This window comes from Colletes gigas, unplaced genomic scaffold (assembly GCF_013123115.1).
Source record: "Colletes gigas isolate AHSC1104 unplaced genomic scaffold, ASM1312311v1 Colletes_gigas_Sc00027, whole genome shotgun sequence".
In the NCBI taxonomy this organism is placed as follows: domain Eukaryota; kingdom Metazoa; phylum Arthropoda; class Insecta; order Hymenoptera; family Colletidae; genus Colletes; species Colletes gigas.
The window spans coordinates 1,228,372-1,242,455 of NW_025106656.1; the positions used below are offsets into that span (position 1 = coordinate 1,228,372).

Genomic DNA, 14,084 nt, shown 5'->3' on the forward strand with positions numbered 1-14,084 from the left:
TGGTTGCTGTTCGAAACATTTTGGGCGTAAACCGTGTTCTCGTGGAGCCCGCATTCGCGAAGACAATGCGTGCGATATCAACGAAAGGCCGGGGAACATTGTTCAGCGGCAGTCGATGCCACGAAATTGAAGCCGTCCGGTAGAAAAAAATGGGGGAGCATCCGAGTCGCGAAAGGGCAAAAATCCAGTACTTGGCCCCCCTCGAAGAACAGGGCCCCTTCCATCTGGGCATCGACCTATCCAGATGGTAAGAAACAGATGCTCCATCTCCTGGAACTTGACCGGACGTTCGCCAGAGTTCGCCAGTCGTTGGTCCAGGGCAGCATCCCTCGTTCGACGCTGACTCGTCCTGTCGGCGAGGGCTGGAACTACGCTTGGGGTTGCGAGGCGATGCACCCTCTGCGCAGGGCGTCCGCGAACAACAGACGCGTGCGTGTTCCGCGCGACGGTGTCCCGTGTACGTGCGCGATAATTTTATTAAGCAGAAATGCACCGAGTCCAGTGACGAAGAAAAAAGAAACGCTGACGTACGATGGTCGGCGGAAAAAACGAGCCGATCGAATAACTCGAATCGAGGACACCGAGGACACCGGATGTTCGAGCAGACCCGGAACCGCGACGTCGTTCGCTTGGAAATGGAACATGGCTGTGATCGGCGTCGTCCGTGGTCGTAAACAGTGATTTATTTACCATCGAACGCGATTGATGGATGAAACGAATTGATCGAAAAGAAAAAAAAAAGGAAAAAAAAATAGAAATACGCAGGGATACTGACTGATCGCACGGTCGTCGGTTACGCCTGCGGGGGAGGAGGGATGACCCGTCACGCGGTGGTGCGCAAAAAATATTGCTGATCCTCGGTGCGCTCGGAGGGGATCCTGCGCCGTGCATGACCGGCGGACGAAAGAAATTTGTCGGTAAGTGTTGCGGTTACTATTGATTATGCTCGTCGATGATGCCGCTCGTTCTGTACGCGCTCGTCACGCGTGAACGATGATAACCGAATGCGCGTCGTTTCCATGCTCATGGGAGGCACCTCTGCCGAAAGGGCCCGGTTGCTAGACACTAAGGGAGAAACAGTTACGAGATTCGCGCACGGGAATCCTTCGAGAAATGAGGTCCTACGACGGCGAGAGTAGCTCGACGGAAGACGACGACAGAAGAGAGGGACTCCCCGAGGCGCATCTGCAGCAAGGATCCTGGCAGCGCTCTGCTTCGCATCCCACATGGGCCTGGGAGCACCGTACCACCGTGAGTATTTATATTTAGAGACTGTACAATAATTACATCTCTATAATTGACGAAGAACACGATTGTTATTATGGTGGGTTGCGTAATACGGTTGCTTTAAAGGGTGTTCGAAATGGTTTATGACTATGCCACGTGACTAACCATCGGGGGAAATTAAGTTGGTAAACAATTATAAGATAAAATTACCGTTATCAGAAACCATTTGATCTAACTTTCTCAATACGTAACAAAGACGTGTTGCAGAAGTTGATGGTAGATTTATAAATAGTTTATAACTCGATTATTAACCACATCACGTGTCCTTAGCATCCACTACCGCCGCAATCCACAGCGTCACTGGAATCCATGTACTCGGTGCCCGGAGCGTCTCACCCTAGCGTTTCCGCTCCTCCAGCTGGCTACTCGTCGGAGCACCCTCAGAGCGCGCCCGGAAGAAGGACTCCCCTGGGTACCGTTGGTCTCGGTGGATTCTATTTTCAGCAGCAACCGCAACCGCACGCCTCTTCGAACGCATTGTCCGACGAGAACAGACCGGGCCACGAAAGGTATCGGTTAACGAACCCCTCGAGCGTACTGTTTGGAATCGTTTGTAAAATTAACGGGGAACGTTCGTCGTCTTCGCAGACCCGGGGCATCGAGATTGAACTGCCCGCCAAAATCGAAGAGCACGCGCCAGGGTAAGAGCATGCGGCTGAACATCAACGCGAGGGAACGTAGAAGGATGCACGATTTGAACGACGCTCTCGACGAGCTTCGATCTGTTATCCCTTATGCCCACAGTCCGTCCGTGAGAAAGTTGTCCAAGATCGCCACGCTACTGCTGGCGAAGAACTACATTCTCATGCAAGGTAACGCACAAAACGCGACATCCGCCCTTGAAAAGTATAAGGTACCCCCGATCCCTTTGATGTTGCTTCATTTCGCCTGTTCTCGTGCCCGATTATACCCTCGCAAATTGCACGCCTCGCGCAGGAAACGCTTTGGAGGAACTGAGAAGAGTGATAGCGGTTCTCCAGTCACCACACGCTCACACCACCGCTTTGCCGCCTACACCTGTTTCCTACGATCTCCTGCACGGATTCCCAGGCAAACTGTTCCAAGGCGTCCAGGATCCGCAGGGTGTCACCGCCGGCGGACCCCCGACTGACGGCGCTGTAACCAGTGGGGAGTCGAATTAAAGACTCGATCGAGGCGTAAGATCGAACGGAGAATCAAAGTTTCCCGTTCAAGGCCACTTCCTATAATTTTCATATTACGTCGTATATGATTTCTACTTTTATGCCGCGTCAGCCTTTTTCTCTGTTCGGGACGTAGAGGCAACAGACGAAAAGAAATGGAACGAGGGGGCAGCCAAACGATGCGACGGGAACAGTGGTCTTGAGCGGACTATACTAGAGGCATCAAGCGTATCTAAGGATTTCTTACTATACAGGGTGTCTCCTTAGAAGTAGGTCACCTTAATATCTTCGCTATTTTAAACGATAAGAAGGAGCTTGGCTTGCAATATTCGTATGGTATCGAAGAGGATAGGATGGCAATAGGTTTTATGCAGATGACGATTGAAAGTAAATTTGATGGTTTAAAGTTGAATGTTCAGTTTCTAAAGCAGCATTGGAACGTCGCTTATTGTTTGCTTAAATGTCAACAAATACATAAATGTATTTGTGGTGGTATGAACAAGTCTTTTTGTGCTAAGTGTACAGGCAAAAGTAAGAAAAGCACAGGCCACTTATCTGTTATAAGTTTCCTCGACCCCTTTAAAACGTTTAATATATTAAAGAAAAATTGTCTTTCGTATAACAATATTTTTGGTACAAAGAGCAATATTACTACTTTTCATTTTGGATCTGCAAAATAGTTTGTTAAATAGTAAGGCTCATCAGGCAGATCTTGCTTTAACCCCTTACGACTCTAATTTGTATCTTATTAGCAGTATTTATCAATTTTTATTCTTTTATTGTTAGTAAATCGTGGACTGACTATAAGAACGTAAAAAGTTCTGAATTATCGATTGTTAGTGTTAGGTTTGGGTTAAATGATTATCCCTCACCTGTAATAAATTAGCTATTGTTATAACGTATCCTAACAATTAATTCTTTTTCACTTTACCAAATTTTGCCATAACAATTAGATACTTCTATTGAAATAAAAAACGAAATAAATTCATCGCCACTATACGTTACGCTCCCCTCGAAGTTATAGTGTAATTTTGGCGAATAATAGTTCTTCCTATGTTTTAAAATAGCGAGAAAATTAAGATAACCTGATTCTAGCGAAATACCCTTTATAGTATATAATATATAGAGAATGGTAAAAAGTGTTACTTCGAACATCGACAAGTTTTTCACAGAGAGTACTTGGGTATAATGGGACACGTTTAATCTTCCAAGATCTGACGATCGATTTAAAGTAAGTCGCTAGACTAGTACGACAATGTTAGCCTGTAAGTTCCGAACTCTACTCATTAATGAACCACGAAAGTATTTGCGAAGTATTACTTCAACGGCGACGTCTTCTGACATGCTGTTACGAGTTCGATAAATATTAAGTCAACATTACGGTTGACGCTCCTAAGATGAAAGTTTATGAAAGTATTAGCAATTAATGAAGAAGAAAAGTAATGAACTCATGGTCAACAATTACTAACACAGCAATAAGCGACAGCATATTTTTGTCTCTGGTGGTCGGATGTTAATTCCTGACGGGAAAGGCGATCACTGCGGACAAGTTTAATAAAATAATGTTTTCCTTAATAAAGAATAAACACGAACTGCCAGAGAGAGAAATAATGTAAAAGGATGAGGAATACAATTTCCAAATCCCGTCCGGTAACGCGATAGTCAATATAGCATGTGATACATGTCGAGATATTATAAATATATTCTAGTCATACAGATTTTAAATATTCATATACATAATATACATATAGATATATATATATATATATTTAATAATTCGAATTGAGTCATCGATTGTATAACTTATTTATATACATAATACGTTTATTAAGAGTTTACTACGATGTGCCGAGGATTTATCCGTCTTTTTCGTGAGAATAATCGAGGACCTAACGAAGGACGAGATTCCTGCGTATTAATAATCGATTTAATTTATTGAAACTTGCTCCTGCAATCATCGTCCTTCGGCTGGCCTCGTTGGAACGTCGTAAGAATTATACAATGACGCCGTTCAATTGGCAAGCAATAACGACTATTATTATTTGTATGGAGTTTTCAATGGCGGCGGTCGTTAAATAACAATAAAAGCGTGCGAATACTATTAATGACGAGAACAGACGAAAATGTTTGTTGTAGAGTGTAGATATCACTGTTTAGTGCTCGAATAAAATCTATTTAAGAAAGTTACGAATTCGACGGATGCTCTGAGAGAAAATCGTATACAAATGTATTTATTTATGTCTAAGCGATTCGTTAACATATTATAATCAATAATATTCTTTCAGGGCATTCGTACTATACAAGTTTAATTCGTGATAACGCTTTGAAACGCGTCAACATACCGATGAAGCTTTCTCTTTGAATATAATAACTTTCATTCTACTATCAATATCTGTATCGCGCGAAACTTACGATTTCTTCGCGAAAATTAACTCGTTGTCCATTTCGAAGGCAAAGCACAAGTTTGATACCGAACCGACAACTTTTAGTTTAATCTGCTGCGAAGATATCGGAAACCCGTGACTCATTTCACGAGAATTTATCGTCAACTTTTACAATACCAAATACAATTCGCTTCGTATTACCGCCATAATTGTTAGAACAGGTAAAGGAAACGATTTAACAGTTTATTTCAGGAATAACGATATCGGATACGAGGAAGCGTCTTGCAATATTTATTCGTAAATCCATAGGACTGTTTGTCTCTGATCTTTAAAGTTTAATTATATATTACGGAAAAAAATATAATTGTTATCTGAATTGTAGCCCACGCGACCGGTTGGTGGCGCCATCGCTACAACCGCGCGATAAAGTATCAATTTAATTGTACTCGAAGATCTTCTTGGAAACTATCTATAATTTTGTCGCGAAAATTGAATTATAATCTGGACAAATGTATACAAAGAATATCTCATGTATAACTGGTATCGGATTCAATGCGACGCGATCAAATCCGGGCGTTGAACGAATTTCGTTCGACTTTGAAAGCTCCGACTAGTGGCGCCATCATGGCCGCCACTTGGCAAAGCATTCACTTGATCGTCTTCCGTCCTGCTGGGAGGACCTAACGCCGTGTGTGCCTGCTTCCACGGGGTTTACTGTGTGCGTGCCTCGTCGGTGGCTTCAAGATGGCCTACAGGCTGCTGCTGCTGCGCGCCATGGTGTGATCGTTTAATTTCTCGGTGCTTGTGCCCCTTGTAAATGTTTCGTGAAAGAGATCGTCAGTGCCAGGACGACAACGTGCCTTGACCGGCTGATAACTTGGGGCAACCTGGAAATGTGACGATCGACTGGAAACCGGTAAGTCCGTCAAAAGTACATGATTTTATTTTCTATTTTGCGATAGTTGAATTCCGCCGGTTGTATTTTCGCTGGGTACTCGGTGACGTAGTCGTTCATAAAAGAAAGATCGTTACGGTTCGAACAGAGAACATGAGAATAAAAGAAGGGTTAGGCCGTGACAGACAGTTAGGACAGACCGCAACAAACTTTCTTTTCCCATACTTTGAAAGAATACGCAGTGGAACGACAAAATAAGCTACGAGCCACGAACGCTTTGGGACGATTGTCGTTGATAGGTTATGATGTCATAATCGTCGACAACTCGTAGTCTCTTTGTCTCCGTTGCACGATCGCGATCACGTATCTTCGGATGCGTTCGATAGTTAACCTTGCCTCTCTTGTTTGTCCATGAGGAAAATAGTACGAAACGAGACGGTTAACCTTGCTAAATAACAATTTCATGTTTTCACGGTTTCGTTGCAACGCCGTGGCAACTGAACGCATTTTCGTAGTTATGATTATTCGTTGCAGTTTGGAATAGTAGAGACGTACGTACGTACTTACCTTCCGTAGAGTAATATTTTCCGTTGCGAGTGGGAGAACTAACCTTACCTCTCGATTGGCCGAAAGACACACGACGGGATCGCTATTGGTAGTCCTTTCTACATACCTGGCACGCAAAAGATACCTGTACACCCAGTCTGATCGAGCTTTACGACTTTTCCCGTGGCTCTCCACCTTAAAGTTCTTAGTTAATCGACCAGCGTCGAATTTAATTTTTCAGAGTGTGTCCGCCGTGTTTAAACTGCCATTGTGAAGGGCATGCGCTTCGAAGTATTCACTGCCAAAAATATCGATGCGGAAACTGAGAGCCGGAAAGACGATTTGCGATAGATCCATTCGAATAAATGTAAACGATATTCAGTGCCGTAGTGTGGCAGTTATATCGTTTCTTGTTCGTGTCGAACAAAATATCGTCGCGATTCAAGCAGAACAGTCAGATATCTGTTGTCACGAGCGACCAGTACGAATATCGCAGTCGTTGGTGCAACAGACTATTTATTTGACGTCGATTTAAATCGAAACACCTTGAAACGTTTTATTTACTACGCCCGTGGTCTTCCCCGATGAAGAATTAACTACAGGCGGTATAAGAAACGCAGTTTTCGGTAGTAACTGCACAGGAAACGGTATCGTGGTGTCCGGTAAGGTAAATAACAAAGTTTTTAAACGTTCGTTACGCAAGTACGTAAGTACACGGACCTCTGGCATCGTGACACACTACCTCCCGAGCAAGCTTCCGGCGCACCACATTCGCGCGCTGTCTTACATATTTTCTAACGAAATATTTATATTTTCTAATATCTCGTTTTCCGAGATCAGAATTATTTTCGTAGCTTGAATTAATAATGCGATAATAATATTCACTACGATGGGATTTAAGTTGTTACAAAATGGTTGACATATATCGCACTACGTTCATCATAATTTTGTTTCGCTAGAGAAGATAGGTTATATTTTTATCTATTTCGTGTTTTAAATTGAGTACCGTTTTCGAAAACAAGGGAAGCTTTATAGTATGTATAAAATATATATATTTAGAGGCCAAAATAAGACGAAAATCAAGAATACCAATTTGTTGATGGAGGCTTCGTTAAAAAGTTATTAACAATTAAACTCAAAAATTTCAAATTGTTCTGAAAAAATTATTTTCGGTTGCGGGGGTCAATTACAATCATTTTTGGTCATTACATATACCTCCGAAATCCTATCCACTTTCGAGAAAAAAAATCGGGTAGATGCTGAAATCTTTCGGCGGAAAAAAAAAATTTCAAATCGTTTTAGAAAAATTATTTTCGGTTACAGGGTTCAATTACAATCAATTTTGATGAATAGACGTACCCCCGAAATCTTGCGCATTTTTGAGAAAAAAATTCAATACGGGCGGAACCTTAAACGTTAATAACTTTTTAATAAAGCCTCCATCAACAAATTGGTATTCTTGAGTTTCGTTTTATTTTTGCCTCTAGAATCCTCCATTAAAATTTTTCCCAGGGTTGGCCGAACATCCTGCATATTAATATATAAATTCTATATTCGATAAACCCATAAATAATTATATATTATCAGACTCTTAATATATTTTAATAAATGTATATAGATCTCAAGATCAATGGATTTATATATTTATTTTATATGTATTATATTAACTTCGCTTCAATATCGAAATTAGTGCCGTGGAAACGAAGGCATGTTTGCTCGATGACGAAGCACAGAGAATTTCCATTTTTATCTATTTCGTTCGAATTGCTTGTGAGATGTTTTCGGTGAACTTATCTTAGATGTACGCGTATGTCGGACAACCGGTACAAATGACGTACATTATATCATAAAATCCACCTTAAGCGTGATTGGTTACGCGCACGTGGATATTGGAACAGAAATTAACAACGTACCATAAACGTACGAGTAACGAGCATTACACGTGCATTAGTTTTTACGAGCGTGCATTTTGTCCAGTGTCGAGCTTCGTGTTCATTTTGGGGAAATCTCACGAGAATATTACCGTGAAATTGTTATGTGTCAGAGAATTCGTCGCGACTGACGACGAACGTTCAAGTTGATAGTACTTTATACTGTAGAACGTACAGAGTCGTAATGTAGCTAGCGAAGTAGAAATTCTCGAATGCTTGAATTCTCTGCAGAATGAAATACGATTTATCGAGTAATAATTTGAAATAGTTGAAAATTTCATGTAACCCGCGAAAGTTTGATTTATTGGAATATTTCAAATTCAATGCGTTCGAATATTAGTTGCTGTGTACAGGGTGTTCGGCCACACGTGGGAAAAATTTTAATGGGTGATTCTAGAAACCAAAGTGCGACGAAAATCAAGAATATCAATTTCTTGACTGAGGCTTCATTAAGAAATTATTAAAAAATTTCAGATCATTCTGAAAAAATTATTTTTGGTTTCGGGACTCAATTACAATCATTTTTGGTGTATACACATACCCCTGAAATCCTACCCGCTTTTGAGAAAAAAATTCGTGTAGGTACTGAAATTTTTAGACGAAATTAAAAAATTTCAAATCATAGCAAAAAAATTATATTTAGTTACCGGAGTTAATTACAAGCATTTTTGGTGAATAGACATACCCCTGAAATCCTACCCGCTTTTGAGAAAAAAATTCGTGTAGGTACTGAAATTTTTAGACGAAATTAAAAAATTTCAAATCATAGCAAAAAAATTATATTTAGTTACGGGAGTTAATTACAAGCATTTTTGGTGAATAGGCATACCCCGAAATCCTACGCATTTTCGAGAAATAATATTCTTTACCGAAAATCTAATGTGAGGCCAGAAACGCATAGTGACCAATTTTCAAAACAGCCATGACTCCAATAATAGCGAATATATTGGAATGAAACTTTTTTCTGAAACAGAGTCCATGGGTACCTACAAAAAAGTATTAAACAACTTTTCTGTACAGCGTCAAACAAATTTATTAAAAATGAAAAACAAATCATTATGAAAAATCGACAAGGGTGATTAAATTTTTCGACAAAATTAAAAAATTTCAAATCATTCTAGAAAAATTATTTTCGGTTGTGGGGGTCGATTACAATAATTTTTGGTGAATAGACCTACCCCCGAAATTCTACGCACTTTCTAGAAAACAATTCAGTACTGGCGCAACTTTAAACGTTAACAACTTTTTAACGAAGCCTCCATCAGCAAATTGGTATTCTTGATTTTCGTCTTATTTTGGCCTCTAGAAGCTGCTATTAAAATTTTTCTCAGGGTTGGTCGAACACCCTGTATAATATGCTGAAGTAGAAAGTATGTAATGATAGAAAGTATATTAATATGCTGGAATTCGTACAACGCAAATTCGTATTATATGCGGCATTCAAATTCGAGGCAACTCGAAATAAATATTTTAGCGGACAGATGATAAGCTAGTCGACATTTTATTGATTTACAAAGTATTTAACGACGACACGACATTCTAGCAGTCGCAAAGTTCAATTTAAATCGGGGACTTTCATTCGTTCAGGCGTAAACTATTTAAATCTTGCTTCGCACACTCGGATACTATAACGAGGATAGCACCCACTGTGAGAAAATAGATATTTTTATAGCTTTTCGGTACCACTTTCTGCAAATACAAGATAAGCGATCTGTACTCTGAACATACGTATCTTGAAGTAACTCTTTATATTTTTGTGCTATTATCTGTCTGTACACTCTACTGACACTCTGACATATTTCAAGGGTTCGCGCCGTTTAATATTTCAAGCGATTAGACAAAAATTCGATCTGTTGTAATACTTCGTGTAATTTCTAACAAGTAGTGTTCATCATATATAGTAGTTCTAAGAAATATATAAAATATATTCTATTTACTTCAGCACTGTAAGTAGCTCAGAACAATCGAATTTGTTATTTTATCGCAAAAGTTTCCAATTTCGAGGTAGAATTTATTCCTGTTGTTTCAAAATATTGGAATATTTTATCAGAGGTTTTTAAGAGGTTTTCGTGGACTCCTTGGAGAAAGAAATGTACTTTTGAGAATAGAAGCGTTCAAAAATTGAAATACACGTAAAAGATTTCCATCGTGAGCTGAATTTATTGTACGTATCTCGTGTTTCCGAGACTGGACAATGTTTAAGGGGTAAGACCACTGTAAAAACCTGAAATAAAGCGTTTTTCTGTAATTTTTTTTTTATGAATGGAAATTCAAGAATGTTATTAACCATGTCGTTAAGTGTTAAAAAAAAAATATTCAAAAATAGTGCAAAATGAGGACGCTGGAGCCATTTTCGCGAGGCATGTTTTGAATTTGGGGCACTCTGCGACACGCAGTGTAATTTGTATCTGGAAGAAAACAAAAAACATTTCTCTTAATCTATATGAGTATAGCTAGAGAAATACGTAGGGGATTTTTGAAACATTAATTTTTGTATGATCGGCGAGCATTTGAAGTAGAAAGTTCAATTTGTCAATCATTTGCCAATAAATTATATTAAAATTGACTTATCGAAGATCCCCTACGTATTTCTCTAGCTATACTCGCGCAGATTAAGAGAAAATTTTTAATTTTTTTCCGGATACAAATTTGCATCAGTTACACTGCGTGTTGCAGAGCGCCTCAAATTCAAAACACGCCTTGCGAGAATGACTCCAGCGTCCTCATTTTGCACTATCTTTGAATAAATATTTTTTTTTAACACTTAACGACATGGTTAATAACATTCTTGAATGTTATTATCCTCTTAATTTTCCATCCATAAAAAAAATTGTAGAAAAACGCTTTATTTGAGGTTTTTACAGTGGTCTTACCCCTTAAAGCGACTTTGATTTTTTGCAACCAGCACTGGATGCACCAAAATTGTGATTAGGTCAAAGGTTGCCGTCCGATTAACTTATCTTGCTTTTGTTTTCGCGCGAAGGACGATAATCCAGTGGCTGCTGCCGCGATTCTGGAAATTCAGACCAACGAGAAAGTGTTGTTGCGACTTCGTTCGCTTCGTTTCCGACCTCAATGTTGTTGCCTTATCAACCGTGAAACCAAAATTGCTGTCTGCCGGGCGACGAGTTGCTTCGTTATCAATATCACGGCCACAGACTTCACTGTTTGCACACGTGACTCGTGTTAGTCTTCCGTTTTTACGATCGGCTCGAAAATATATTGTGCCCGGCAAAAGCGAGAATTTTTTTACAGAACGTGTACCACATCGTACACGAAACTTTCGTTGAATTAATGCACGAGGACGATAGTATTCGTCACTGTAGATGGACTGCTCAGAGTAATCATGTGCTTGAATAACTTCATTGCTTAGTTATGTACATACAGGGCGGGGCACTTAAAACAGGTCACTTGGATAACACTCTTATCTTTCAAGAGAAGAAACAATGTTTGAGGTAGAATTTGTTTCGTTTCAGGAGGGACATAGTGCGGTGACGTTTATGCGATATGATAGGACACTTATGCTACACCTCTGTATACTTGAGTCGATCGATAAAATAGGATCTCGTTTCTGTGTTGGTTTTTAATGAGGTGCATTCGCAGAAATTTATATTCCTTTCGTTTTTGCATAAATAGAAAACTTTTTCTTTTCCAGAAATGGAAAGAAATTGTAGTTGAACAGCAACACTTATTTTATTTTGAAAAAGTTCTTTTAAGCAGATTCAATTTCAGTAAACGCCTACGCGAATATACAGGGTGTTCGGCCACCCCTGGGAAAAATTTTAATGGGGGATTCTAGAGGCCAAAATAAGACGAAAATCAAGAATACCAATTTGTTGATGGTGGCTTTGTTAAAAAGTTATTAACGTTTAAAGTTCCGCCAGTACTGAATTTTTTTCTCGAAAATGCGCAGGATTTCGGGGGTATGTCTATTCATCAAAAATGATTGCAATTGAGCCCCGCAACCGAAAATAATTTTTTCAAAACGGTTTGAAATTTTTTTTCGCCGAAAAATTTCAGCACCTACTCGATTTTTTTTCTCGAAAGTGGATAGGATTTCGGAAGTATGTGTGTTCACTAAAAATGATTGCAATTGAGCCCCGCAATCGAAAATAATTTTTTCAAAACGGTTTGAAATTTTTTTTTTCCGTCGAAAAATTTCACATCTTCTGGAATTTTTTTCTCGGAAGTGGGTAGAATTTCGGGGGTATATCTATTCACGAAAAGTGATTGTAATTGACCCCCGCAACCGAAAATAATTTTTCCAAAATGATTTGAAATTTGTTTTTTCCGTCGAAAAATTTCACACCTTCTCGAATCTTTTTCTAGAAAATGGGTAGGATTTCGGGAGTATGTCTATTCACCAAAAATGATTGTAATTGAACCCCGCAACTGAAAATAATTTTTCCAAAATGATTTGAAATTTTTGAATTTTATTGTTAATAACTTTTTAACAAAGCCACCATCAACAAATTTGTATTCTTGATTTTCGTCTTATTTTGGCCTCTAGAATCCCGCATTAAAATTTTTCCCGGGGGTGGCCGAACATCCTGTATATTTTCAAAATAATATTATGTATATATATTACCTCAATAATGGACATATTATTGTAACATTAAAAATAAAATTGCTAAACTTCGATGACTCGACTCATGTCGTCTACAGGTTGTTTGAGAATCGCGGATACAAACTTGATAAATTAGCACAGCTTCCAAGAAATGTTTTTTCCAAGATTGGAATGGTTATGGAATTCACGGGATTTCCGTTACGAAATCGGACAAAAGTTAGATGTGAAACCAAAAGAAGGATGCGTGGTGTGCAGTAATACGGTAGTTAGATATCTCGTTATCGTTTGGAGATATCGTTTATAGATATTCTTTCGCGGCACGCCGGCGAATATGGTTACATACTTCGCGGAAAACTTTCTAATATCGTTCCTGATGTTTCCAATTTGACCCCCTCTCGACACCCAAACGGTGAACGTTTGATTGCGTTGCATTTCTAACAAAAAATACACACCATTTCAAATGATTAGAGAATCGAGTTTTCGAGTAGTTCGGACCAAAATTAATATCGTTCACTCAATTAGATGGCCTCAAATCACGTGTAAACTGTTCGTCGTACGGAAAAATCGTTCAAACGAAAGCTACGCGGTGCTAAGGAGGGCACACGATGCAATAAGTAGTCTTACAAAGGCCAAACATGTTGAGCGTTTACAATTTCTTTAAAATCTATCAGGTCGTGTAATAAGTCCATTCAAATTGGTCCTCAGAAACGTGGTGTTAGATAAATGTGCAAAGATGTTGTATTGTACTATCTCGAAAACTACGTAATCATCAGAGCTTCATAAGTACGCGATTAAAGTTTTGGGTTGTTCGCGGTGCAGAAGTTTGTTATGCATATAGCTTGTCAATTTATACTTGGCCAGGATTGGACGTTGCCTCACGGAAATAAAACAAAGTCAACGCGTGGGTGTTGCAGTCGTCGTAGGGTCTAAAAGAACGCCATGTTACGTATTGTCATTTAACTTACAACAATGGAAAAGAAATACCTCCAATTTGACTTGACAAGAAACAGAAGTCAATTCACAATTTGGATTTTGTTTTTAATCATTTAATCCTGAAAAAGGACGATTTCTGATTCTACTCTACACGTATCGTACGAGGAAAAAAGTATCATAATACGACGGAGATATTCTCGTTGAAATGATTGACACCTATCGATGGAAACAGAAAGTGAACAGATGGTCGATAACAGTTCTTGCAGACTCATTAAATATTTCTGCTTGCAATGCTTCGGCCATGTTTACGTCTCTGAATCCCTCAAGACACGCAAATAAAATCTACGCTTCACCTAGATTGAAATTAGAAATTCTTTGGTAATAACCGTATACATATAT

General features: G+C 39.3%; 2 protein-coding genes across 2 annotated transcripts in view; both read left to right on the plus strand.

Moving 5' to 3' along the window:
- The first annotated feature begins 477 nt into the window (after positions 1–477).
- Positions 478–2,595, plus strand: LOC122401712 (class E basic helix-loop-helix protein 23). Its single transcript, XM_043404033.1, has 4 exons — positions 478–1,251; positions 1,558–1,796; positions 1,876–2,099; positions 2,224–2,595. The coding sequence occupies exons 1-4, from the start codon at positions 1,114–1,116 to the stop codon at positions 2,427–2,429; spliced, it is 807 nt and encodes a 268-aa protein (XP_043259968.1). The 5' UTR covers positions 478–1,113; the 3' UTR covers positions 2,430–2,595.
- A 2,896-nt stretch (positions 2,596–5,491) lies between these two features.
- LOC122401680 (microtubule-associated protein futsch) overlaps positions 5,492–14,084 on the plus strand; it is a 50,941-nt gene continuing 42,348 nt past the window's right edge. Inside the window, exon 1 of the mRNA XM_043403959.1 lies at positions 5,492–5,729. The gene's annotated coding sequence lies outside the window, so the exon portion shown is untranslated. The remainder of the gene's footprint in view (positions 5,730–14,084) is intronic.

What these genes read in the sequence shown, in the direction of transcription:
- LOC122401712 (XM_043404033.1), top strand. Translation starts at nt 1,114, where the DNA reads ATGAGGTCCTACGACGGCGAGAGTAGCTCGACGGAAGACGACGACAGA. An exon ending in CCTGGGAGCACCGTACCACC is followed by an intron (nt 1,252 to 1,557) that starts GTGAGTATTTAT and finishes ACGTGTCCTTAG; the next exon opens with CATCCACTACCGCCGCAATC. An exon ending in GAACTACATTCTCATGCAAG is followed by an intron (nt 2,100 to 2,223) that starts GTAACGCACAAA and finishes CGCCTCGCGCAG; the next exon opens with GAAACGCTTTGGAGGAACTG.